Consider the following 25,602-nt stretch of genomic DNA (forward strand, 5'->3'; position numbering starts at 1 on the left):
GCCGAGCTTTTAACCCTTCGAGAGCAGCTTTGCTCCCCACTAGGTCCTCTGCAGACAGTACCATATTTTTCATACACTCACATTTAATTGATGTGAAATGAGCCCTTCAAATAGGGCACTCAAATCTTACAGAATAAACATGCTATAAAACTAAAAAAAAAAAAAAAACCACAAAAATTATAGCGTCCCAGGCTTTAGCACAGCTTCTTAGAGAGATTTACACTTCAGACTGGAGTTGATACAGTTGCAAAAACAGCAACTTGGTTAAATTTTGGTGTTTACTGTCTCACCTCCTTGTCCAACTCTTCCTCCTCTTAAAAAAACAAATACCATTTAGGTATTTCTGGAGTCCTTATGGGAGAAGAAAACAGTGCAGTAATAATTTTTACCTAATCTCCTTATTCTTCTTAAATCATATTGCTTTAGGCTTTTTTGTTCTGTTTGCTGGCTTTTTAACACATAACTGAACATAGCTTAGCCTCAGTGTGTAGAGATTTTAGAAAGTGGTAGTATAGTTTCACATACTACACAGTTTCACAGGAGATATTTCTCATTAAGAACAACCATATGTAGGCCTTACTGATGCTTCATAAATCATGCAAGACTTGCAGCAAATCATCATTGTTCTAAGTTTGCATGTAATAAACAAAGACAACAAAGGTATACCTTCTTACATAGTAGGAAAACAGAGCACTCAACTTGTTCTTGCTATGGTGTATAAAAAGTGATGCAGATATCTGCCATATGAATCCAGCTGGGATATGCATCCAAACAATTGCATACTATTTTTTTTTCAATAGGGTGACACCATAATTGGCTAAGGAACCAGACCAAGCCCACAAAAATAAATGGAAAACCTTCTTTTGACTTCTCCAGGCATTGATCAGTGCCACACTGACAACCTGGAAATGAAAAAACAATCACATGAAAAGTAACTGAGATTCAATCAATCTTTCACAGCCAGAACCCCACAGAAGTTCAGTATCTCTCCACGTGTTATTTCACATTTATATACCCATCTTTTACTTTTGTCTGTACATCACACTGTTAGAAGGCAATTACCTAAATTAGAAATTCTTCAGGTCATTAAAGCTAATAAAATTCGATTTTCAGTGTAAGAGCATTCACATGCCAACTAAGCAAACAATCCTTCCTCACTACACCACAAACAGGGTAGGAACTTCACTTCTATTTCAATCTACTACATCTAATTATGGAGCCTTTCAGCAGATCCAAACGCTGCATAAAGTCATCCAAATTAAAGAGGAAAAAACGTGTCTTTTTAAGGCACCTCATCTTTTTTCTCATACCTCAGCTTTGCCTTCAACAGGTTTTGGAATGTGCCAGTTAAAAAGTGCTTTGAGCACTGGCCACTTTAAAGCCTGATGATTTACTAATTTAAAGCCCAGAAATGCTCCTGCCTCCAAGCTATCTACTAAGATTTCAAATCACACCTGATTTGGCATGTCCTTGTATGTTTTTTCAGACTACTTTACACCTAGATCTCTCTCTTCCAACTTGCACTCAGGAGTAAGGGCCATGACAATCCCAAAATGCTGAAGTCTAGCCATGACTAGAAAATGACATTGTGTCTCTTGTGTCTTTCTAAGTAGCACCAGCTACAGCCACCTGTTGAACAAACAACAGCATGTGACACTCAGCAAGGAGGGGACAAATTACACCACATCCTGCTTTTGTTTGCACTGATCCTACTCATCTGGGGGCAAAAAAATTACTTTCAGATGTCCCACTTCAAATTTTAATTTTAATACTGTTTCCTTTTATGAGCAGAAACTTTAGTGGAAACATGATAAAATGGATTAGAGGATAAGTGACCAGAAGGTTGAGGGAGGTGATTTTGCCCCTCTACTTTGCTCTTGTGAGATCCCACCTGGAGTGCTGCATCCAGTTCTGGGGTCCCTAGCATAGCTCCAACATCAAACTGTTGGAGCAAGTGCAGAGGAGGCCACAAGGCTGATCAGAGAGCTGGAGCACCTCTCCTATGGAGACAGGCTGAGAGATTTAGGGTTGTTCAGCCTGGAAAAAAGAAGGTTCTGGGGAGACCTTAGAGCAGCCTTACAGCAGCTAAAGTGACCCTACAAGAGAGTTTGACACAGACTTTTTACAAGTGCATATTGTGATAGAACAAGGGGGAATGGCTTCAAACTTAGGGTAGGTTTAGACTGGATGTTAGGAAGAAATTCTTTATTGTGAGGGTGATGATACACTGCCACAGGTTTCCCAGAGAAATTGTGGATGCCCCATCCCTGTTAGTATTCAAGACAAGGCTGGATGAGACTCTAAGCAACCTGGTCTAGTGGAAGGTGTCCGTGCCCACGGCAGAGGGGTTGGAAACAGATCGTTAAGGTCCCTTCCAACCCAAACCATTCTGTGATTCTCCGTTTTCCCTCATGGCCAGCCCCTGCTTCGCCCCGGCGCTGGTGCCCGGCCCTGGCTGCACCCTGCGGCGGTGCCAAAGCTCGGCACCTGCCTCTCCCTGCAACGAAGGGCTCCAGCCCTCGCTTCACGGGCACTACGCAGAAGGAACCAGCGGGGGAGCCGCGTGTTTCACGGCTTTCGCAGGGATCCACAGGGCATCGGCGTTCGGACCCGGTCCGCCACTCGCCGCCGCGCCGCTCCTGCGGCCGCACCGCCCGCGGGCCCCGCTCCGCCTGCGGCGCTCGGGCGGCTGCGCCGGACGGGGCCCCGTCCCGCTCCCCGCCCCGGGGCCGGCCCAGCGACCGCCCGAGCGGGCCCGCCCATTCCCACCGCGGGGCCGCCGCCGCTCACGGCCCGGCCGCTTCGTGCCCTCCCGCCGGTAGGTGCCTGCGGCCGCCACCGTCCCCTCGGGACAGCGGGGGCGGCGGGTCTGAGCTCGGGGTGGCCCTGGGGGCTCCGTCCTCGCTCCGGGACGGGGCTGGGCAGCACTTGGGTATCTGGGGGTGTGTCGGCAACCACCTCGGGGAGGGCGGCAAAGCGCCTCCTCAGTTATCCCTTAAAACGCAGCCGCAGCCCGCCCGTGTGTACAATCAGCACTGCGCCTCTGCTGGGGGGACGGGCTAGGGGGTGAGCGAAGTTGACGTATTTTTTGAAAGCATGAGGTGTTTTTTTTTAAAGCGGCCTTGCTCGGTAGAGCACTTCTAATAAGTGCCAGCACATGCGTGTTGCTGTGGTTGCTGTTTGCCTGTCCATTTCGTTCCTGTGCTTCCGTTCCCTGCGGAGATGTTTTCCCGTGGCCTTTCCAGGCCTTTAGAGTTCCCGCTGGACTGTAGTTCACTATTCACTGAATCTCTGTGGGGACCAGCGTAAAGGGGGGGGGAAACACTCATCAGACACATTTGAAAGATATTCTGAGTGAACCTTTCTGAAAAAAAAAAAACAAACCACACCTCTAACTTGACAAGTGTTGTGACTTATAACGATGGCTTGCAAATGTAAAAACATTTCAAATGCAATGCTTAATACAGCTAAGTAAAGTTGGATCCTCATTAAATAAAGAAAGAGCTGATGGTTGTTTAAGATCCGTCAAATCTTCAAATTTGTCATCTGCCTTTAAAACTCCACAGCTGGCAGTAAAGAGAGGGGGAAGGTGTTTTTTTTGCTGTTCACTGGCATACCAACAAATTCCTCAGGTCAAAGCTATACTGCTATTTGTGTTTATCAGAAAAGGAGCATATTTCTGACCTAATCTCTCTGTGCAGTTGTCATTGGGAGGCTGTGACGAAAGCTGAGAGTATGAAGTTGAAACCTTTTCCTTCAATTGATTCCAGCGCTAATTTTAACCTGATTACGTCCACATGTAGTTTATGATGGTGCACATCTATGGAGATGAGGAATTGGAAGCATTACTTGTGGGAAACACACATACCAAAAGCACACTTCAGTTCCTATTCACTTTTCTAGCTTCATGTCCAACTAATTACTCTTTCCATATAGCTATGAATTATTCTCGGTTCACCACTGCTGTGAGTGCAGCAAGAAAAACATCTCCGATAAGAGTCCTGAGTGAGTACATGTCCATTCTTCCCAGTTTCTCAGAAAGAGTATCATTCTACGTACTGGTCTTTGCTGGGGTATCATGGCTTAAAGACTTCAAAAGGCTTGAAAGAAAACCATGCTGTAAGCAGACAAGCAAGGCCAAATAACTGCTTTGACTTTGTTTTTCTTTATACCTGTTTGTTGTCTCAACTTGACAAAGTAAATAGCCTTGAACCATTTCAGAAACCCATCCAGAGAGAAGAATTGGTATTATCATTTCAACAAGTGTCTGAAAAATCTCTGCTACTGTCTCTGAGCCAGGGCTTTGACCACAATTTGCTACCGTGTTTACACTGGTTGTCCAGAAACAAGCAACTCCTAATGACTTGAAATTCAGTCCCAGCATAATATTTCTTTCCACCTAGCTTTCCTGTATCCTGTTTATGTCCATAAATTCCTCACCACCATCACCCTCTCAGTATTACTACAATTTCCTTTTCCATATTACACTACCTGGAGGCTACCACATTACAGTCTTCCATGTGACAGATAGAAAAGGTTAACTGCCTACTTGTTTACTCAGTTGAAACCTATGGAGACCTGCCAGAACTGGAGCATGAGACATACATCAGCAGTTAAGCCTTCAGGGGTCAATTTCCTCTCTTGGTAAGGGGCTGGCATTTGCTGTGCTGCTTAAAAAGCTTCACATAGGTACAACTAAGTCAAGTAATTCACTCTAGATAGTCTATTTTTCAAGTGATACGTTGATACACATCATAGCGCAAATTATAAGTAGCACAGTTCCTGCAGAAAGACACATTCAGACTGCAGTTTTGATGACAAAGTAAATCTCTCTTTACCAGGCCAAATATTACAGGCATAACCCATATTGTTGTACTAACTGATAAGAATTAATTCCCCATGTTCTAGTTTGCTAATAGGTAGTGGAGAATAAATTTGAGAACAGGAGGCTTTAAGCCAGATCTGGTGTCATCTCTCCTCTCATGTCTCATGTAAAACTGTCAAGCCAGCATGAATGCCATCTTGTGAGCTCTTAGATTTAATGTAGTCAAGTGCCCTTGCTGGATTAAAGTCCAGTCTGCACTGCATAGATTGGATCTGAGTGATTGTGAAACTCTGACTTTAAAGCAAGAGTTAAGATTTTTTTTCATGGTGAATTACTTATACAGTGGCATTATTTAGTGGCCTCTGCCACTAAAACAAGGCTGACAGAAATGTTTCCACTCCGTTATAGAAAAGCTATAATCATCTGTCAGCATAGCTGCATTACTGCCATGTCAGCTGAAGTGAGACTGAACAAAAAATAAAGTCAGTCATTTCAAATCAGTCTAAACAGATCATTAAGATTTTAAATTCTTGAAGCTCAAAAGATCAGTCACAGAAGTTTTAATAATAGAATAGTCCAGATTGTTTTAAAAGAAATTATAGTTTAACTTCAGATAATTTTTTCTCTTAGTCTTTCCTGCCAGTATCTCCCTCCCTGCCTCCCCAAACACCTTTTTAGTCAAAACAAAGACAAGTTTAAGAATTATCCTTTTTAATTCAAGATAGTGAAAAAAGGGAAATATGGAACAAATTCCTCTGGACTATTATTATATATTGACTAAAGGATAGGATCAGCGTTGCAATAATCAACTTGTAACCACGGTGTTTTCCTTTTAATCTAGCTGAATTGATGCAGAAATCTCCTCCATCTCTCATCTCTCTGGCTGGAGGAGCACCAAATCCTAACCTTTTTCCATTTAAGAGGGCAACTGTTGACATTGGACATGGAACTCCTATTGAGATTGGGGAAGATCTGATGAAGAGAGCTCTTCAGTACTCAGCCTCAGCAGGGTATCTGTCACAGCTACTTGCACTTCAAGATGCCAGAATCAAAGGATCATGATATCATTTGTTATTGCATTAATTCACCTGTGTTTTTAAAACCTGTTCATAAACCCCTTTTTTCCAAAAGCATGTTCTTTCAAAAAACAGGTATCTTACAATTTGCCTCACTCTAAAACCCTAATCCTAGTAATTCTCAAGCCAGAGCATTTCCTGGCTGTTATTATTTGAGAATCCAGACTCCCAAATCAGATATTAATTAAAAGATACTGCATTACAGTACGTAGTTTCCACATTCTGGAGTATTTATGTTCTTTTCATTTGGCACCATATATTAAAGTCAGTATGTACAACTTGTGGTAGTGAAGTGGAGGTATTTGTAGTTGTGTCATTTTTGGTACAAAACTTTGGTAAGAAAATTGCATATTGCTACATTACTTAGTGCTCACGTGAACTCCCCAGCAGGCAGCACTAAGTCAGGCTTGGGACAGGTTTGAAAAAATACTTGGGTACCTACAAAGTCACACAGGGCATTAATCAGTTAAGACTTTTCTTAATATTTACATGAACCCAACCATTTGTGAACATCCTATGGGTTTTAAGACTTTTTTAAAAAAATCTGTTTCAGAAATCCTTTTAATCTGCAGCATTGAGAGCTTTGTCACATTGCCAAATTTGAGTACAGAATGATCACTTGTAGGAGTGGATACTGTTCAACCTCCACCCTGTTTCATCCTTGGCAAATAATTTCTACCAAGACTTCAGTATGATAATTTGGTGTATGGACCACAGATGCCCATCTCATTTGCATAATTTGATAAAGCAGTCATAAAAATCACATCTAAGTGTATCTGTGTGGCAGACTCGGGACTGTGTGCTAGATTTGGCAGTGATTTAGAGAAGCAGCCTAGCTTTGGCTTGTATAAGATGTTAGATCCTTCTTATTCATGTTTCAGGATTCCAGAGCTGTTGTCTTGGCTGAAAGATTTCCAGCGGAGCCTACATGATCCCCCCACAGCCAATTACAGTCCTGAGCAAGGACAAATGGAAGTGTGTGTCACAACCGGCAGCCAGGAAGGCTTGTGTAAAGTAAGACTGAAAGCTTCATATATTAAAAGCATTTCATTCAGAGAGATGTTTATTCCCGCATCAGTTCATTTGTATCAGCATTAAGTGCCACTCTATAAGTATGTGCAGGGTACTTTGTTAAATGAATGTCTGACAGTATTATCAATACAAGATAACGGAACTGAAACAAAATTGGTGTGGCATTCAAATCTGTTGGGACCACATGAATGTTCCAGTAGCCAAAGAGCCTGTCAGAAAATATGTAACATTCCATGTTATTCAAGTGGTGCAGTAATAAGCACGTAGACGCATTATTTGCTTTACCTTAATTCTGTTCTAAACATGTTTCTTCTTTTTAATTCCAGGGGTTTTTTTTAACTTCATGAAATAATTACCCTTTAAAGTCCACTCTCACTGTTCATTTGATCCTTTCTGTAACTTATACAACAGAAACAGTGCTTCAGAGCACTATCTTTCCATGTCAAATCAGTATTCTCTAATTGATTACCTAGCTTAATTTGGCTGTAAAGCAGATTTTTCATCTGTTCACTGCTTTTCTCACAGACAGGATAATTAAATGGTTAGAGAATTACTAATATCTAATCAAGATTTTTAGTCGCACTAAGTAGTCAGAAATATAAGCACATGTACAAGAATGTAGCAATATTTCTAAAATAGACTTTTCTTTTACAGGTGTTTGAAATGCTCATTAATCCTGGGGACAACATCCTTTTGGATGCACCCACATACCCTGGGACACTAGCAGCTGTAAGTATTCATTAGCTACAAAACACTGTAAATGTTACATTTGAACTAAACAGCAATTTAGTACCTGATCTGCAGTCTTATACAGATTGTTTGCATTTACCATAAAAACGTATCTAAGAATCAAGATTTTAGAGTTCAACTCTAAATATTTATAAATATTAATTCATAGAGGGTTTTCTACTGGAAGTTCTATAAAACCTATTCCAAATTCCTCTTCCAAATCTGAGTTCATTCAAGGGCTAAGGTCACATTTGATTGAGTTGGAAAGAAATGACATCAGGACCTAGTTGAATTGAAGCAAGATTGTAACAAGTGGGTGTTTCAACATGTTAGCACAGTCACCTGAAGTATTTCATCACCAGATTATACCATAACTATAAATAGTGTAAGATTGGAATAGGCCTGAAACATTCATATATGAGTATGAAGAAGTGAATTAGTCAGAACTATACAAAAGTAACACAGTTTCCTTCTGACAAGTAACTTAATCAGTATAAAATTAAATGTCAGCTCAAAACGTTTAAAAGCTGTAAGAAGGCTTAGAATAAATAATACACCACAATTTCAGTGTAGTCCCCCCCTGCATTAAAAGAAATTGTTATTGTTTCCTGTGCTAAATTTAAATATATGTTGTCTAATCAGCTGTACTTTGTTAGAAATGTATTTTAACAATGCAGCAGCTTGCATTTTTACTTAAAAATGCAGAGCACTACATGGTACAAATTGAAATTCCACAGAGGATAGACAGCAAGCTTTTTCATCGGTATTTTACCTATATTTTTTCATACTGCTGTCAACATGTCATTGCAGTAGCATCATTTCATTCTCCTTTGTATTGCTGAATATATCTATTGCGAACATACTGTTTGCCCTTTGTCAGTGAAGGATAGCTTATAGTTCTGGCACTTCCACTGAAGTAGAGCATAACTTGTCAGTAGGAAGCGAAGGTACTATGAACTTAACTGTCTGCAGTGAGAGCATGAGGAATCCCAAGAGAACACAGTTCACATTTACAAAATCCCTTTCTGCTTGCAAAACCACATATGATTTCCTAGAAAAAAGCTGCAATTGAACATAGGAGTTACCCATTTCTTCTCAGTTTGCTTAATAGGGCAAATAAAGAGTAATGTGGAAAGTTTGACAAGCTTTACAGCAAATTCAGGCAAACTTTCTTTTGACTTATGAGCAAATGGAGTTTGAGGTAGCTCTAAAATTAGAAAGACAGTCTCTGTATTGATGATATTTTACAACACCAATGACAAAAGGAAGACCTTTGAATTACATGATTGTGACAGTTTTGTTCCTTCTATCAACAGCTGAGACCCTTGGGCTGTAATATAATTAATGTTCCTAGCGACCAACAGGGCATTATTCCAAAAGCTTTAAAAGAAATTCTGTCTACTTGGAGCTCAGAAGATGTAAAAAATCATAGCCATCACCTTCCTAAATTCCTGTACACTATTCCAAATGGGTGCAACCCAACCGGCAACTCTCTGAGCACAGAGCGCAAGAAGGAGATTTACCAGGTATGTAGCTGGGGCCTTGTGAACCTTGTAGGTAGAAATAAATAAATGTCAGTCTCGATTCAGTTGAGGATACTCATGTGGTATTTGGGCCCATTATTGGTCCAGTAGACGTTCCTCCTAGAACTTGTTTCTAGCAGAATCTCTTTCATGACGACTCTCCAAAGGTGGACTACGCATTAGATAAATTGTTTTTCAATAGTAGCCCATTGATGGCTGGTACCTTTTTGCTGTGGGCTTCTAACTGGACTTACTGCAAGCTGCCTGCACAGTTTGCTACATGGAACAGAGCTCCAGTTACATACATGGGTCCTTGTATTACGGATACTGTGTTTACTCTTATAATTGCTTCATGTCTAAAATGGGCACTTGAAAGCTTCTCATGATGGGGCCTTGTATATAATAAATGACCAATCATAATACAGTCCTGGTAAGGAAAAAAAAAAAAACACAAACCAGAATGAATTTACAGTGTCTTTATCTTATAACAGATCTTTACTTTTTATTCGTTTCTGTAGCTTGCAAGAAAATATGATTTTCTCATAATAGAAGATGATCCTTACTACTTTCTTCAGTTTGAAAAGGTAATTTGTCTTCCATAATCCTTACTAACACCTTATTTTCTGGTCCAGGAGAGAACTAAGGTTTGAGCCATGGATGCTCCTTCTTCATGTCCTACCAAGGTAGTTGTAGGCCTCACAGTCATTTCCCCTTTCAGTCATTGTCCCCTTTGTGACATTTTATGTTCTTTTAAGCAGCGGTTCAAATTCCTAAAGCCTCACACAGGATAGAATTTCCTTCAGAAGTCAGAAAGAAAGCATGTCACTGAAGCAGCACTTGAAAATTGCAGCCTCTTAGTGGTCCTTTCAGACCAGTCTATTCTTTCATTCAGCAGAAGACTTCCAAGCCCCCATCTACTGTACCCCATTTCTACCCCTTTGCCTTTTGGAAAACCCAAGAGAGTTTTCCCAGGTACCACAGAAAGTGGTACTGGATAGGTAGCTTCCCTTCTTCATGTAAATTTTCCCCAGATTTCACATGTGAATCTACAGTTGCACCATCTGCAAAAGTGCCTAACATCTAAAATGAAAATTGGTCTTATAAACCAGTAAAACATGGATAGAAGCTAAAGTTCAGTATTTTCTATTTTGAAATACATTTTTATGGGAGGAGACAATAAAACAGTTTCACTGAATAGTATTGAATACTATTGTGTAGCTTTGTTAGAAAGTGTAGGGGAGAAGGTGTAAAAGCAGAATTCTTGATAAGTAAAAAGTATGCTGAACTCAGATCATCACAATTTGGTCACATCTTCTGATTTCATTTTTTAATAAAAGCAAAGGAAAAAGCTACAGGACTCCATTTTAGAAGTCACAGTACCTGTTTACTCCACAAAGAAATCTCGGCAGAAAAATCATTATTTCTCACTCCGTCTTATGGCATCATACCAAAACTTGAACTGAGCACTTGTATGATGAACAGTGGGCTAAGTAAGCATCAAAAAATAACAAGGCTGATTTCTTGAAGACTTTCATAGAATATTGAAATCACATCTCAGACAGCTAGCCTAAACAATCACTTGTCAGCAAGTTACTGTAATATTTTCCTTGGAATGCACATCTGTAAAATATTTGTTATCAAAATATTTCTTTTAGAAATGAACTATGTCTTCATGGTAAGGAAAATAATTCCATCTTAGTCCTTACTAGCACCTTGAATTTTATTTTTTATTTTTATTCCAAGCCATGGGCTCCAACTTTCCTCTCAATGGATGCGGATGGTCGAGTTATCAGGACCGACTCTTTCTCTAAAGTTCTCTCATCTGGGTAAGGCCAACTGCAGACTGCTTAGCATTGCCTATTCAGTTAAGGCACAAGTCTTTATACAAGATGATCAGACATGTCATAGTGGTTTTTCATCTAATAACTATCCACTTGTGGAATGAACTTCTAAATCCACAGCTTTTCACAGTCTGCTCACTTTTCATGTCATCTCTTGGCAGTAATTTAACTCCAGATTCTGTTTCTCTTCTGATACTAATACTTAAGCCTCTGTCCCCAGGCAACCCATTCTTGCAGACACCATCTAGGCAGAAAGACAGATGCTGGATTCTAGCTATGTTCCTGGAACTCCTAGGAGCTTTTCTCTCTTCTTTTTCCATTTCTCTTTCTATCTCTTACCATTCCTGTAGACTCACTGAAGTTGTAATAAGAAAAAGAGATGATGACATCATTCTTCACAAGCTATTCATAGGGTTATACTTATATCTAGCCCTACAGTTCTTTCAGGTTGTTTCCACCTGCCTGAAAAAAATAAGTTGGCTGTTTTCCGTTTCACGCTAGTTGAAATATTTGATTTTTAAACTTTCTTTTGTTTATAACCTCATCCTTGAGAATGTGAGGAGACAACATGATGATAAGTGTGATTACACTTCCAGAAATGACACTATAAAATGGCACGATGCAATTTTATCTTTGCCAAAGACACATGTGAGCTTACTGGTTCTATTTTTCTTCAAAGAAAAACTTCAGCCAATGTGTAAAGATGGGTAGTAAGAATTGAAGTGTAAATAATCTAGTTTATCAATTTAATTCCATTTCTTCTGCAGTACTGAAAGGGAGTGAAAGAGTAAAGCCATTTGCCACTTCTCATCTGTTGTCATAAAGCCTGAGCATTCATGATTTTTCATTGTGTGAGAACCTCTTTCCTTCCCTTTGGTTTATGTAATCTTTATGGTTGCAGAGGAAAGCTTACAAACACAGAATATGTCCAGAAGCCTCATATTTAAGAAGCTACTGTAAGCATTAAAGCCCCTTATTTGTTATTATTTCATAACTTTGACACTCAGCTTCTAAATTGCATAAGCCTGGGGCTTAGGGCAGTATTAAGATACAGAGAAACTTAAATGTGTAAGAGATCCTTACACTATCAATGAAATGGTTACATGTTTTCCTACATACAACTCTGTCATAGTTTGACCTGACCCCCCTGGGGGGGGCTAGAAGTGGTTGGTCCCAGGTGAGTTTCTGATGAGGGGACAATCGGAGCTGTTTTTCACCCCGTGAAAAGCCAGGGGGAAGTTGTTGGCAGAGAGAGAAAGAATGAAAACCATGAGGTGAGGCAGAGGAGACAGGCCTGCAGGTCCCTTGCAGGGAGCCAGGCCCTCTTTCCCCCCCAGCCGGGCTGCAGGGGGGCCCAGAACAGTAATATAATTGGACCGAGTGCCTGTGGCCAAAGGCTAGGGGTTTTTTATCCCCCCCACTGCCCAGGAGAGGCAGTGGCATGGACTTGAGAGGCCAGCCTGCGGGTTGGAGCCAGCCCCCCTGGCAGGCAGGTGCTTCCGTTGGAGCCGAGCCAGAGACGGGTCAAGGGGTGGCCCAGAGCTGAAGAAGCAGCTGCGATCATGCAGAGCTGGAAGAATTCCAGCAGGGGAGAGAGACTGAAGCAGTCTCACTGCCACCTTTCCTCCCCACCATGGCAGGGGAAGAGGCGACTGAAATAAAAACAGAGAGACGGGCCGAGGGGCTCGGAGGTGCCCTACGTTAGGTTTGGACGAGGGCAGCCAAAACCGAAGGACGAGGAATGCTGTGTGGCAAGTCAAGCTGATGCTGCAGCTGAAACAGAGAGAAGCCAAACCAAGCAGGTTTTTTCTGGGTAAGGACTTTGGTGAAACTATTTGGGGTATAAAAGACTGAGCAAAAGCCCAGAAACCCTGCAAGCTGGGGAGGAAAAGTGGACTCAAAGTGGAGAAGTCCCTGAATCTTACCTCCTGAGAGGAACCTTCACGAACCAGGGGAAAAGGACTCAAAAGCCGACTCCCTGTAACTTGTGATGAAGACCTGGTGCAGCAAGTGTTCCCTTGCAGTCCAGGAGGAGACCTCGGAGCTGGTGGGAGTGCAAAAGACCCCTTCCCTGATATCCCAGTGAGAGAGACTTTACCTATTGCCCTGAAGGTTTTTCTTCTGAACTGATGTGGGAGGGCCCTCGGGGGTGGTAGAAATTGTATTAATACTGTGTATTTATTTCCTTTTTAGTTTCTATAGTTTTTATTCTGTTAGTAATAAATTTTGGTATAATTCCCCATGCTGAGTTGTGCCTGTCTGAAAACTTCTCTTTCACGTTGAGGCAAATTGTGGGGGAGCCTGGAAATTGGATTTTTGGAGGCTTTCAAACCACGACAAACTCACACAAAGTATTAGCACATTGCATTTCTGTAGTAACTTTTTTCTATTTTGTCTTCTAGGTTAAGAATAGGTTTTCTGACAGGTCCCAAGCCTCTTATTGACAGAGTTGTTCTACATATTCAGGTTTCAACAATGCACACCAGCACTTTCACCCAGGCAAGTACCAAACTGCCATCTGCATTGTATTTAGAAAAGACAATATATTCCAAGTTATAAGTATATATTTCATTAGCAAATACCTTTGCACTTTCACAGTTGCTCTGCACTTTTGCAGTTTTCTTTTTGCACATTCATTGTCAATTCTGCTAAAGGAAGAGAGACCACCACAGAACTTAGAACCAGAGGCAGAAGGTTGTCTCAGTGCATGGATAACACAGCTAATATCCCTTAACCCTCAGATTGCAAGAATCAAGATTTGAAATACTTTATATCTCTTCCCAGTAGGTTCATTTGGAAAACCTCAATGTAAAGCATACCTTGGAAGAAGCACTCATTTTTTTTTTCATTCTGCTTTGCAATTAGAACAACACTGGCAGCCCAAAAGACATTACAAAGCAGGCTGCCAACTACAGCCCCTTTATTGTTAGTGATAAGGAAAGGAGACATTGAACACAACTAAATATGGCTTCCATCTTCCAGCTCTATTAGTTCATCACAGAGGCACTATTAAAGTGAAGAGGCTGATATGGACAGGAAGGTAAAGCAATATACATTGCCTTCCTCTTTCTCCCTTATTACCATAATTAGCTTTCCATCCATTTTTCCCTCCTCCCACCCCAACCTCCCAATGCTACCATGATCCTTGGATACTGTAATGGCCTGTTGCTGTTGGCACCTCTGTCTTATAAAGGGCTCCAAGAGACACCGCATGCAATTTCATGCCTGAGGAATTTCGAATAGTGTATCTGGCTATGTATTTTTTGATGACTGTGGAAGAGTTCTGTTTAAAACATCGTATTGATGATGTGTTTTATTTTAGATTATGATATCGCAGCTGCTTCATCAATGGGGACAAAAGGGTTTCTTGGAGCATATTGACAGGTAGGGTCATGTCATATGCTTAATCCCATAATCTGTTATTCTGCTACTTGTTACCTACATCAAACATTCTTTGCAGTAAACAAGTCAAAGGACATATATCAGTATTAGGCCAAATAGATAAGGCAGGTCACCAAGATTGTCAAGTTCACGCTAGAGCCCTGAAGAAACTCAGTGTGAAGTTGCAGACATGCAGGTCAGGGCATGTCTCCTCCCACTACAGGCAAACCATCTACCAGTCCAGTGGCACAGGCATTATGCAGCTCCCATCTGAAGAGAACTTGAGAGGATCCTGGAAGCTTCAAGTCAGCGAATAAAGTTTTCATCCCTGCTAAAGTGATAGGGTCTAAAGCAAATGCTAAGATCACTGAGCACAGAATTTTTTGAGAAAGAATCAGCCTCTATAAAGGGAGCTCTTGCCTCACTACAGCAGCAGAGATTCACCTTCTAACATCCTTGATCTCATGACTGTGGATACTGATTGAAAAACCTCTAGAGAGCAGTGAAGTTCATCTACACACACCAAACATTGTCTTCTTCACCACTCTTGGAGACAAGAGTGCTGGGCTACAGTTTAACTCAGTAAGGCATTTCCTAAATACTAACTGATACACTTTTTTTTTCATTTATTATGCAGAAAGAGCATAGTTTCTTTTGAATATCAGTACCTCGTTTTAGATGCTATACTTAGATATCATTAGAGCCTCAACCTTCCTATTTCAGTGGGAGTGTGCTATACTCTGTAAAGGCTTGTAACAGGAATCTGAGCAAAGCATGCAGAAAGTTCTTATATATCACTGTAACAGCCACTTCTGTCCTCTGAGCACCTACCTGATGTTCATACTGTAAACACCAGTACTTAAAAAAAAAAACAAAACCAAAAACTGGCACACCAGCCCTAGCACTGCCTTGTTTTAAGAATTAGGAATATAAAGATAAGTTTCACAGAGAAACTTAAATCACACTTTAGCTCAACTTACAGCAGTTCCAAAAAAAAAAAAAAAATCCCAAATACATCTCAGCACTTACCTTCTTCTTGTGGGCCAAATGGCAGCTTTTCTCAGGCCAGAAGGTTGTTCTTCCTCTTGAACTAAGGAAAATAGGATTGCAGTAAGGTAGCTGCAATGCTTTAAAACCTTTTAAAGGCAGTTGTCAGGTGATATTGATGAGGCCTGACAGCTGACTGGAACCTCCTCCAGGTGATTTCATTAGTACAAAGTTGAGTTGTTAGATCATGCTTTTGAGTAGGACCTGGCCTGTTGTATGGAGAAGCTACATTTTTGGGGCAGCATTGTCTTACTAATTCTTATCATTTCATTCCAACATGGAAGTAAAATTGTAACACAAAGGTACAAAGCTTGCAATGGAATTTGCAATTTTGGTAAAAACTGCACAAGTGAGATTTGCCATTTCATACATAATGTAGCAATAGGTATGGTTGAGTTCCAAAGCTATTGGTGTTGGGGTTTGTCTTTCAGGTGTAATAAAATACAGCCAGAAATCAAAGCTATTGGTTCAGACAAAAATTTGTATTTTATCTAAAAAAAACCAAATGTAAAATTATGCAAATAAAATTTGTATTTTATTTTAAAAATACAAATCTGAAATTATGAAAATTACTAAGGATATTTTCAGAGATGGGAACATGTTTACATCTGATTTATGAACTCTGTATCAGGCATTTCTCTTGTGTCTTCCATTGCACAGCTGCATTATTCTATATCAACAAAAGCCACTGCACATGATTTATCCATGTTGAAATTTGGGTTAAGACCATTTTCTCCAGTAAATGATTGAATTACTTGAAAGTTGTACTTGAAGTGTAAAGGACATAGGTTCAAAAGTCTAGAATAGGGGAAGCTGTCAAATAGGTTCAAAAGTTTAGAAATGGGAAAATTGTCGAATAATTATGGCAGGTTTATCATATGATTTGCTTTTTACCTTGTCAAATGCCATTTCCATGGGTACCTGTTACACAAATTCAACACAAATGCACAGACACTGAGTCTGTGCTTATGCATATGTTTAAGTCCTTTGTTTTGTGCAGTAAATATTGCTAGCAGGACTTGTATCTACTGTTATAATAGACAGAATAGTATAATATATAACACCTTCCCATGCCATATATATAAAGCTTAAGAAGCAGCCACAGAGGGCTGCTTCTGTCTGGTTGATCAGTTCTTTGTTGGAGGTGTGCTGTAGCATTGAAGATTTCTCTGATACATATGCAAAGTGTTATACACACAGTATACTGTGTTGTGCCCATCTAGGATATGCTTATATTTCTATTAAATGTGCACTTAGGTTGTTCAAGTAGAAAAGTTTTGGTTTTGCCTTTGGAAACAAATGGACTCTGAAACACTATGTGTTCTGACTTTCAATTGATAATTTGCTTTCAGAGTGGTGGATTTCTACAGGACCCAGCGGGATGCAATGCTCGTTGCTGCTGACAAGTGGTTAAAAGGTCAGAGTGCAACAGAGATAATTACTTAAATTTTTTTCCAGCTATATATCATCTTTATGCTCAAGAAAAATCACTTAAGTTCATCTCTTGACTGAAGTGACAGATAAGCACTATAAGCAAATCAACAACATTAAATATTAAGCTTAGGACAAATTATTTATTACTGTTGTTTTTATGCTTTTCTAGTGCAACAAGGAGATGGGAAAAAGCTCACCACATTACAGTGCAAAGCAGTTTTTAAAAGAGCATGTATTTCACTTCATTATGTTCTTATACTTTTTCTATTTAAAATCTCTGTCTTTAAAAAATCGCTGAAATAGTGACCTTAATTTAAAAGGAGATACAAACAATCGCTACAGCAGCAGTAATGATAATTAACATCAGTCAATATCAGATGTCCCCTTTTGTGGTTAACCATAGAGCACAGAAAGAATTTGATCAACAGCAATGCAGTCCTGTTTAGTTGCTCACTGCCTTTAGTCAGTGTAAGTAGAATCAGCAATAACTGCTTAAGAACTGCCCACCTACCCTAGGTGGTACTTCCATGGGGCATGGGTACTTTGGCACCACACAGTCATTAATGTATTTACTCCTGCTAATTCCAGGTGATTTATATGTTTTTCTATATTGCTCTGAACAACCATGGGTTGTTGGCCTACATAGGCCCCCTTTGTCTCAATTCCCCAAGTTCCAAAACTTGGGTAATAGCACAGGATACTGTAAAGTATATTGTGAGAATACACTCTTGTAAAAGACTGCAGGGTCTTCATGTTTTCTAGTAAAAGAAACTGTAATATTATGGAAGACAGACCTTTATTTTGTAGATATGTAATGGTAAAATACATTGAGGAAGAACTGGAGAAGAAGATGTTAAGTCAAATAAATAGTTCTTTAAAAAATATGTCCAAAACCATATAAAGCATTCTAAGTAAATGAAAGGTATACAGTAAGTCTGCAGATAAATCCTTTCTAAACCTCCCATCTCCTCGTAACTCTTAGGCTGTCCTTTCCTTAGGGACAAAATCAATATTAATTGTAACTTAAAACACTTTTGTGCCATATTAAGAGAAACTGCAACAGAAAAATTATTTTAGATTGTTTACTTGATCTGAAAGTAATCAACAAATATAGTTTGCTAATGTTTGGGATATCTATAATTCAGAGGAATCACTTTCACAAAACGTACTGAGGTTACCAGCACAAGTGCAGTAGGCCCTTACAGGTACGAGTACTTTAAATTTGGAAAGTGGCAGCCTGGCTCGGTGGCCTGCATTCCCTTTCAGTTCATTGGAACAAAAAATCCACAATATCACTGAAACTATGTATCTGTTAAAATTGGGGCATAAGTTTCTTCCTTGATTCCATTTTCTCTCTCTCTCTCTTTCTCTCTCCAGGCTTGGCTGAATGGTACACTCCTGCTGCTGGCATGTTCTTATGGATCAAAATTAAGGGTATTTCTGATACACAGCAGCTGATAATGGAAAAAGCTTTGCAGAAAGAAGTATGACCTATGATTTAATGGCTTATGATCTTAAAATGAAAAGTGGGAAAGATAAAATATCTGTCTATCCACACATATATGCACACATAAAAAAGCAGGAGAACTTGTCATGCATCATTATTGAGTCTGCGAGTCAGGCATTGTGGCATAGTTACTTATTAACAAAATCCATTCATGTCTGTTTTCAGATGTTGATATTTAATCCATTTACTTAAACTGTTATAACATTTAGTACAATATGTCCTGTATACAACAGATATATATATATATAATATTAATGACAGAATCATAGACTATTCTGAGTTGGAAGAGACGAACAAGGATCATTGAGTCCAACTCTTGGCCCTGCACACGACCATCCCCAAGAGTCACACCATGTGCCTGAGAGTATTGTCCAAATTCTTCTTGATCTCTGTGAGGCTTGGTGCTGTGACCACTTCCTTGGGGAGCCTGTTCCAGTACCCAGCCACCTTCTGGGTGAAGACCCTTTTTCTAATATCCAACTTAAACCTCCCCTGACACAATTTCAGGTCATTCCCTTGGGTCCTGTCACTGGTCACCACAGAGAAGTGATCAGTGCCTGCCCTTCCTCTTCCCCTCACAAGAAGTTGTAACTGCAGTGAGGTCTCCCCTCAGTCTCTTCCAGGCTGAACAGAACAAGTGACCTCAGCCACTCATCATATGGCTTCCCCTCAAGGCCCTTCACCGTCTTTGTTGCCCATATATATGTAGCTACATGTATGATGGCTCTTTACTAAATCGTTTTAATAAGAGAAATTAATTATGGTTTTATTTCTACAATTTATAAGCACTGTGTACTGAGTAAACTACACCCTACCTCACTGGTGCTTCTAAACATTGTGATGATATGCCTGACCCAGTAACCCACCAGCCTAGGTAACCAAAACCCAAGACCTTTTGATTTTGTTGTGAAAAGTCTGATCACAGGTTGCATATTTTTGTCTCCTCATTTTGAAGAGAAGAAATGTATTATGCCATGTTCTGATATGAGTGTTTAAGCACTGAGCCTTCTCAAATTTAATTTAATGTAGTGTTTTAAAAATGCAGAAGTGGTAATAAATGTGTAGCTAATTAATTTTTCTTAGGTATTACTGGTTCCTGGAGGAGCATTTAATATCAATAGTTCAGAGCCAAGTTCTTATGTCAGAGCCTCCTTCTCTCTGTCTTCTCCTACTCAGATGGATCTGGTAAGTGAGATTTACTATTTTTTTTTACATTCTTAGCAAGACAGTTTCTCACACAATAATACTCCCTTATTTTTACATACTTCTTATACGTTTTCTTGAATGTTACTGCAGGTTTTTAGTCCTTAGGTGATTAAGCAGTACTTCTGAAGCAGTATTAGCTGTTTCTTAAGCAAGATACTCATCCAGATGACATGAAAGGTACCAAATTTTTAGGACCACTTAAAATTTCTCTGTGTATCTCATACATGCAGAGTTTCACACTTAAATGTCCCAGACATTATTTATAAATGCTTTACTGAAGTCAGAGTAAGTAGTAAGTTCTGCTGTTTCCTTAAGCATTAGCAGGCATCATGTATCTTTTATTTTCCAGACTGTCCATTCCCAAGATTCTGAGTTACCTGTTTTCTTTTATGTGGGTGTTGTCAATCTTTTGTAAGAAAGAATATTGTTTTTCTTTCATACAATTTACATATATGTTTTATTTTATTTCTCAATAATTACTCTTGTATGTGTTTTAGGAGCATTTTTTATGTTCTTGGCTCTATCTGTAAAATCAGTGGGAAGAAAGATAGGAGACATCTATTTGTGCAGATTTAATACTCATTTGATTCAGATGCTTGAAACAGTTCAATATTTGTAGTTATAATTTCATTCAGTTGTGAAGTTTTGTAAAGATAAGCACTTCTATTGCTTTTTTATTGTTTGTGTATGGTTAGGGCAGTTTTAGTAGTTTAACAGGTTTGATGTGTTGTCTGTTTATGTAATGCTAAATATAAATGTGAAACACATTTTTGTCATTGCAGGCCTTCAAGAGACTGGCTGAACTTATAAAAGAATCTTTGTGAAAAAGCTAAATAGAGCTCTTGCAGCAATTAAAATCATCTCCAGAAATATTAACATTTGGATTTCATCAGAACACTTTATAAGCAAGCACAATACAGTAGATGTTTCCTTAGATATTTTCAGCTAAAAAAAAGACAAAAAATGGAAGTGAAAAACAATTTGCCTAATTTATTTTGACAGGGTATTTCATTACTAAATATGTTACAATTCAGAAAAATTTAAAATACTCAGAACCAAATTGTTCTACTTCCTGTCGAATCTATGGTTTTGTTAGCCTCAAATAAATTTTTGTTCTGACTTTTATTTTCCATTTGGGTTGGGAAACAGAGAAGTCAGTTACTTAGGAAGTTGCACTTGCGGTGGTCTTAGCCACTGTTACTTAATCTCAACTGATACATTCCTCCAACATCTTACATTGGAATTGTTTTGTGTGTCACTTTCCTTCTTGTCCTACTGTATGGCATCTGGTTTTGAGGATTTGAGAATCTGTATTTAATTTTACTAAAGTTTTGGCAGATAAAACTGATATAATGATGTTAAAAAAAAAAGAAACTGATCCAGCAAAATTAGGCTATGATTACAAATAAAACCGTATGGCCTGAGGTCCCTTGCAGTTTGCATGGGCTTTGCAGCTCATTCTCTGTTTTGTGAAAGGTTTTCTGATTGCTGGCTTTTACCTCAGTCTGTGAATAATTACTCTGTACCTGTGTTAGAAAATCTCTTATTTGCAAAGGCATGTAGATGTGCTAATAGAACAGTTCTTGGTTAATCAGTCAGATGTGTTTCTAAACAGAGTGCGTAAGTAACTGAACAGGGGGCATGAAATTCCAGCACAGAATAAACATGACCCAAAATCCTGGGACAGGCCAATGGTATTTTGCCTCTGTTAATGCTTGATTTTTTGGATGAAACTGCAAGAAAGTATTTTAAGTTCATTATTAACCAAATGCAGAGGAAGTTCAAAGTTTTTTCCAGAACATTTCACAGTATATTCACTTGTTATATCAATCCAGATCTGATTTAATATAAGTTGAAAATAAAAAGAAAATATAATTTTGAAGGTATTCTCCAAATTCTGTTCAGCTATAGGGAATCTTCCAGCTGTGGTCAGATTTGTTAATGTATTTCTGGGTTATTCATTCATGAAACGAGTCAGCAAGACCCTTATTCTTCTCCCATGGTAACATCTGAGCTTTGCAGGGTTACACAATAGCTTCCATAATCACTATGAGAAAAGTGAGATACAGCATGGTATTCCTGGGAGCAATGTTAGAAGAATGAAAATGTATCCTTCTTTGCATTTTTCATTCAGAATTATTACAGTTCGAACACTGCAATTGTTCTGTTCCTGTGTAACACACAGCCTAGAGTGGGCTGTTCAAAACTGTTATTGAATAATAAAGAAAACAAGATGGATTAGGGCATGCACCAGTACAGCTCAATGGAGTTCTTTTACATATTTGCCCCAGTGGATCACAATCCAGATTGCAACAGCATGACTGAAAGTACTGTGGATCTGTAGGTTACAAGATTTTAAAATACAAGGTTCCATACAGAAACAATTTTTAAAGGATGGAGCTTAAAATGGAACTTGCACTCATAATTTAGGGGACAATGCCCCAAAACTAAACCAACTGTTTTCAACAATAACTCTACAAATTGTTATTCACCACCACTGATGCTAAGGGACTGACATTCAGTTAGATGAAATAATTCTCTACATGCTCACAGTTCAACATAAAAACTGTCTGTTTGTATACGCACATATGTTCTCTCTTCTAGTGAATTCCCCATAAAAATCTTTTTTTCCTCAATTATTCATTAATCACAGCTGTGCTGAAGGGCTCTTGTTTGAAAGTAAGGGGGATATTTTCCTTCAGGTCACTGACCTGTGTGAACCTAGAATTTGTAAATGTGTTTTATATATAATAAATGGAATTATGTTGAAGTTATTACCATTAATAATTCCATAAACCTATGGAAAAACTGTTCCCCCTTGATGCATCTGTAAAATTCACAAAGCAGAAGTGCTGTGTGAGTCTCGATGTGTGGAACAACACGTGTGCATGATGTGCATAGCATGGGTTGAGATTTATGTCCCTTGTACAGCAGAATTGTTTGGGTCATGTACAGTGGCTATTCACCCAGAATTTCTACGTGTTTTTTGTCTGCCAAAAGCATGAAGATCCCGTGTAACCGAAGTGTAGGTACAAGAGAAGGGGCAGCTAAATGACAACTCAGAAATAAGTCTGGAGACCCAGCCTGCAGGAAACTGCCCATGTCAGGCAGCTCTACAGCACTGCTGCAGCCTCTTTCCACAACTACCCATTACTGGGACATCGTGGGATGTGCTTACTGCACCAAGCCTTTTCAGTGCTTTGTATCCTCTCTTCCCCATAGGTAAATTGTGTCACTTGCATCAGATGGCTTAAACCCAGCTATGAATGAGAGAGATTTCTTGCTCTTGGATGGATGAAACAGAAAGGGAAAGCCAAAACTTTCATTTGCCACATCATTTCTTTGTATCTGAACCTGTTGCCCACTCTTCCTTTTGTCTCTAAATGGCTTCCTCCAGGAATATCTAATCACAGCGAATTCTCTCTCCCAGGAGACCAAGGTGCATTAAAAGGTTCAGGGAAATAGCATGTGCATATAGGATTTCACTGCCATTGTTCAATTTGCATTGTTCAAGATATTAATTTAATTGTAGATGCTTCATCACAATCAGGGGTAAAAACAAACTCTCTCTAAATTAGCTGATAGCAAAACCACCTAATGTGCTGCAAATGGAATGGCATTTTGCTTACATTTAACTAAATTAACATTTAGATCTCTGAAAATTAAGAGGTATATTATTCGACACATCGCCAGTATAAATCTTGCTTAATAATATTTTGATTATGTTTTTCTAATTCAGGTTTGGCTGAATCACAATATGACGAAAGTATTTGACAATAAAAATAGCATTAACATGAGAACTAAAATCAGCCTTAAATGATGTTTATATTTTTCCTCTATAAAAATATATTATTTTAACTAAACAGACACATCAATTAATTGTATAAAATGATTTTCTAAATTGAGCCCAAGATAAAAATTGCCTTACTGATAGCAACATCAGAGCTTTCAAAATTTCTGCACATGATTAAGAAATTGAGTTGAGATGTGAAAACTTCCTGTTAAACAGCACTGCACGAGAGGCATTGCACATTAGCATCATCAAACAGTGTAAAATGGGAAAAGTTTTTCTGCAAAGACAGTGTTGGCATACTCAGAGCAGATTTGGGACTGTGGGCTCTCATTCTATGGGTCCTGGCTACCCACACCCAGCCTGACTCCTTGGAGGGGCCAAGCTCATCCACTGAAACACCTTGGCTGCCTGTCGCAGTCATTCTCCTGTGGATTTGCCTAAAACCTGCAGTAATCTGGGAAGTAAGCAAAGAATTGATCTTAGATATGCTGCTCAAGAAGCTGCAAAGTGCAGAGATGGCTTGGATGTATGACTAAATTAAAAGGCAGATCCAGCTTGAGAGGCCAGACATAAAATCCTCCTGGTGTCCTGAAATTCAATCTTTTCTGTGCACATCACCAACGGCCTGTCACCAGCGGAGCATCTGTGTGGCTCAACAGAGATCAGTGTCTGCCCCTCTTCTTCCCCTCACAAGGAAATTGTACACTGCAATGAGGTCTCCCCTCAGTCTCCTCCAGGCTGAACAGACCAAGGGAAAAAACATGTTGTCTCTTTCTGCTTCCTAACTGGCATAATAATTTTTCCTGTTATTCTTACTTATAAAGGTCATATAAATTAGGAACTAGTCGTATTTGTCAGAAAACTGACTAATTTGTGTTATTCTGTTTAAACTTTCCTTCTGGATACCTTTAGGAACTCCTTACTTTTACTCTCAAGATGAATTAGGTTACTCAGCAACGGTACTTTTATCAAGCATATTACAATAGCAATCTTTTATGGCGACATTTATATTCCTCCCTAGCAATTCTGCAATAACCCGCAGATGTTAGTTCCCACACAGTAGATGTGCAGAGAGGGCTTTTAGAAAGGAACATGCACAGATGACTCAGGGATTGGACTCTCTGAATATCAATCATGTCTGCAAGTGCTGTTTACTATGAACAAGAATCCCAGGGACTCATGAGTTTCAAAGCCAGAGGAAATAATCATCAGCTTTATAAGGAAGGACATACATTTTCACTACCTCTGAGAAAGATATCCTATCTTGGTTTTAAGGCTTGCAATGATGGAAAACCCGCTAGAATAATCTATTGATTAAAGAACCCTTCATTACGTGGCATTCTCTCCAATTATGTCACTTGTATTAATTCAGCTATTTCCCTAAAGCCAAAAAGTAAGGGATAAAAAGGATATGTTTCAAAAGTCTGGAGCTGCACTCCTAATTAATGAGTTTTCAAAAGACTTGGTAAGTCTCCTCAAAACCTATCCTAATCAAGGAAAAGACATTTCCCTTTTAGACAAGAAGGTTTTGTAAAGTAGGTAAAATAGTGCATGGGAAACACACCAATGGAAATAGCTTCTGTACTGGCACATCAACCTTTGCTGTCTGCTGTCAAAAATAAGGAACTCATATTTTAACCTTTTTCAATTATCATATTATCATAAACAACATGGACATCTGATCAGGAGCATCAGGAGCATTTTATTTAAAAAGGCCATTGGATCCATATGTTTTTCATCCTGACAGTTTAGGCCTTGGTCTATTTTGTAAAAGTGGCATTCAGAAAACTGATTTGGAATTCCTTAGCTGTAGTACCAAAGCCATGAACGTGGGATGGAGTAAAAGGTTTGTTCAATCTCCTAACTCGTTCTAAAAGTAAAACTGATTTTCAGAGTGAGTAAAGTATTTAGGAAGGTAAAGTCCTACGGATTATTTTTGTATATTAGACTCCTGAGTGACCAAGTTAGTTTTTAAAATGGAACTAAAATTCCTAACACGATTACATGGTGTTGGTAAATCCCATATAAAAAGTTTCATGATTTAGAATTATAAGGACAAGAGAAAATGTTTGTAATGTTCTTGTGAGCTTCCTAAACAAAATGTTGCAATGCACATGTACACCCTCATGTTGCCTCTGAGGTCTAATAACAGTGGAAAAGATATTTACAGACAGTTTAATAGCTAGCTCTGACTTCCACTGTTTAAAG

General features: G+C 39.2%; 1 protein-coding gene across 3 annotated transcripts; it reads left to right on the forward strand.

The window, feature by feature from the left end:
• The first annotated feature begins 2,785 nt into the window (after nucleotides 1-2,785).
• On the forward strand, nucleotides 2,786-21,283 carry AADAT (aminoadipate aminotransferase). 3 transcript variants are annotated; one of them, XM_027635481.1, is made up of 15 exons: nucleotides 2,794-2,818; nucleotides 3,937-4,005; nucleotides 4,562-4,644; nucleotides 5,667-5,835; nucleotides 6,783-6,915; nucleotides 7,588-7,662; nucleotides 8,979-9,188; nucleotides 9,704-9,769; nucleotides 10,929-11,011; nucleotides 13,429-13,525; nucleotides 14,349-14,410; nucleotides 16,807-16,871; nucleotides 18,266-18,372; nucleotides 19,479-19,580; nucleotides 20,384-21,283. In XM_027635481.1, the coding sequence occupies exons 4-15, from the start codon at nucleotides 5,675-5,677 to the stop codon at nucleotides 20,423-20,425; spliced, it is 1,203 nt and encodes a 400-aa protein (XP_027491282.1). In that variant the 5' UTR covers nucleotides 2,794-2,818; nucleotides 3,937-4,005; nucleotides 4,562-4,644; nucleotides 5,667-5,674; the 3' UTR covers nucleotides 20,426-21,283. The 3 variants fall into 3 exon arrangements, with proteins under 3 accessions (XP_027491281.1, XP_027491283.1, XP_027491282.1); XM_027635480.1 differs by lacking the exon at nucleotides 4,562-4,644 and having other exon boundaries at nucleotides 2,786-2,818; XM_027635482.1 differs by lacking the exons at nucleotides 4,562-4,644; nucleotides 13,429-13,525; nucleotides 14,349-14,410 and having other exon boundaries at nucleotides 2,786-2,818.
• The last annotated feature ends 4,319 nt before the right edge of the window (nucleotides 21,284-25,602 follow it).

The sequence above is a fragment of the Corapipo altera genome, unplaced genomic scaffold, assembly GCF_003945725.1.
Source record: "Corapipo altera isolate COAL_440 unplaced genomic scaffold, ASM394572v1 22b, whole genome shotgun sequence".
Taxonomy (NCBI): domain Eukaryota; kingdom Metazoa; phylum Chordata; class Aves; order Passeriformes; family Pipridae; genus Corapipo; species Corapipo altera.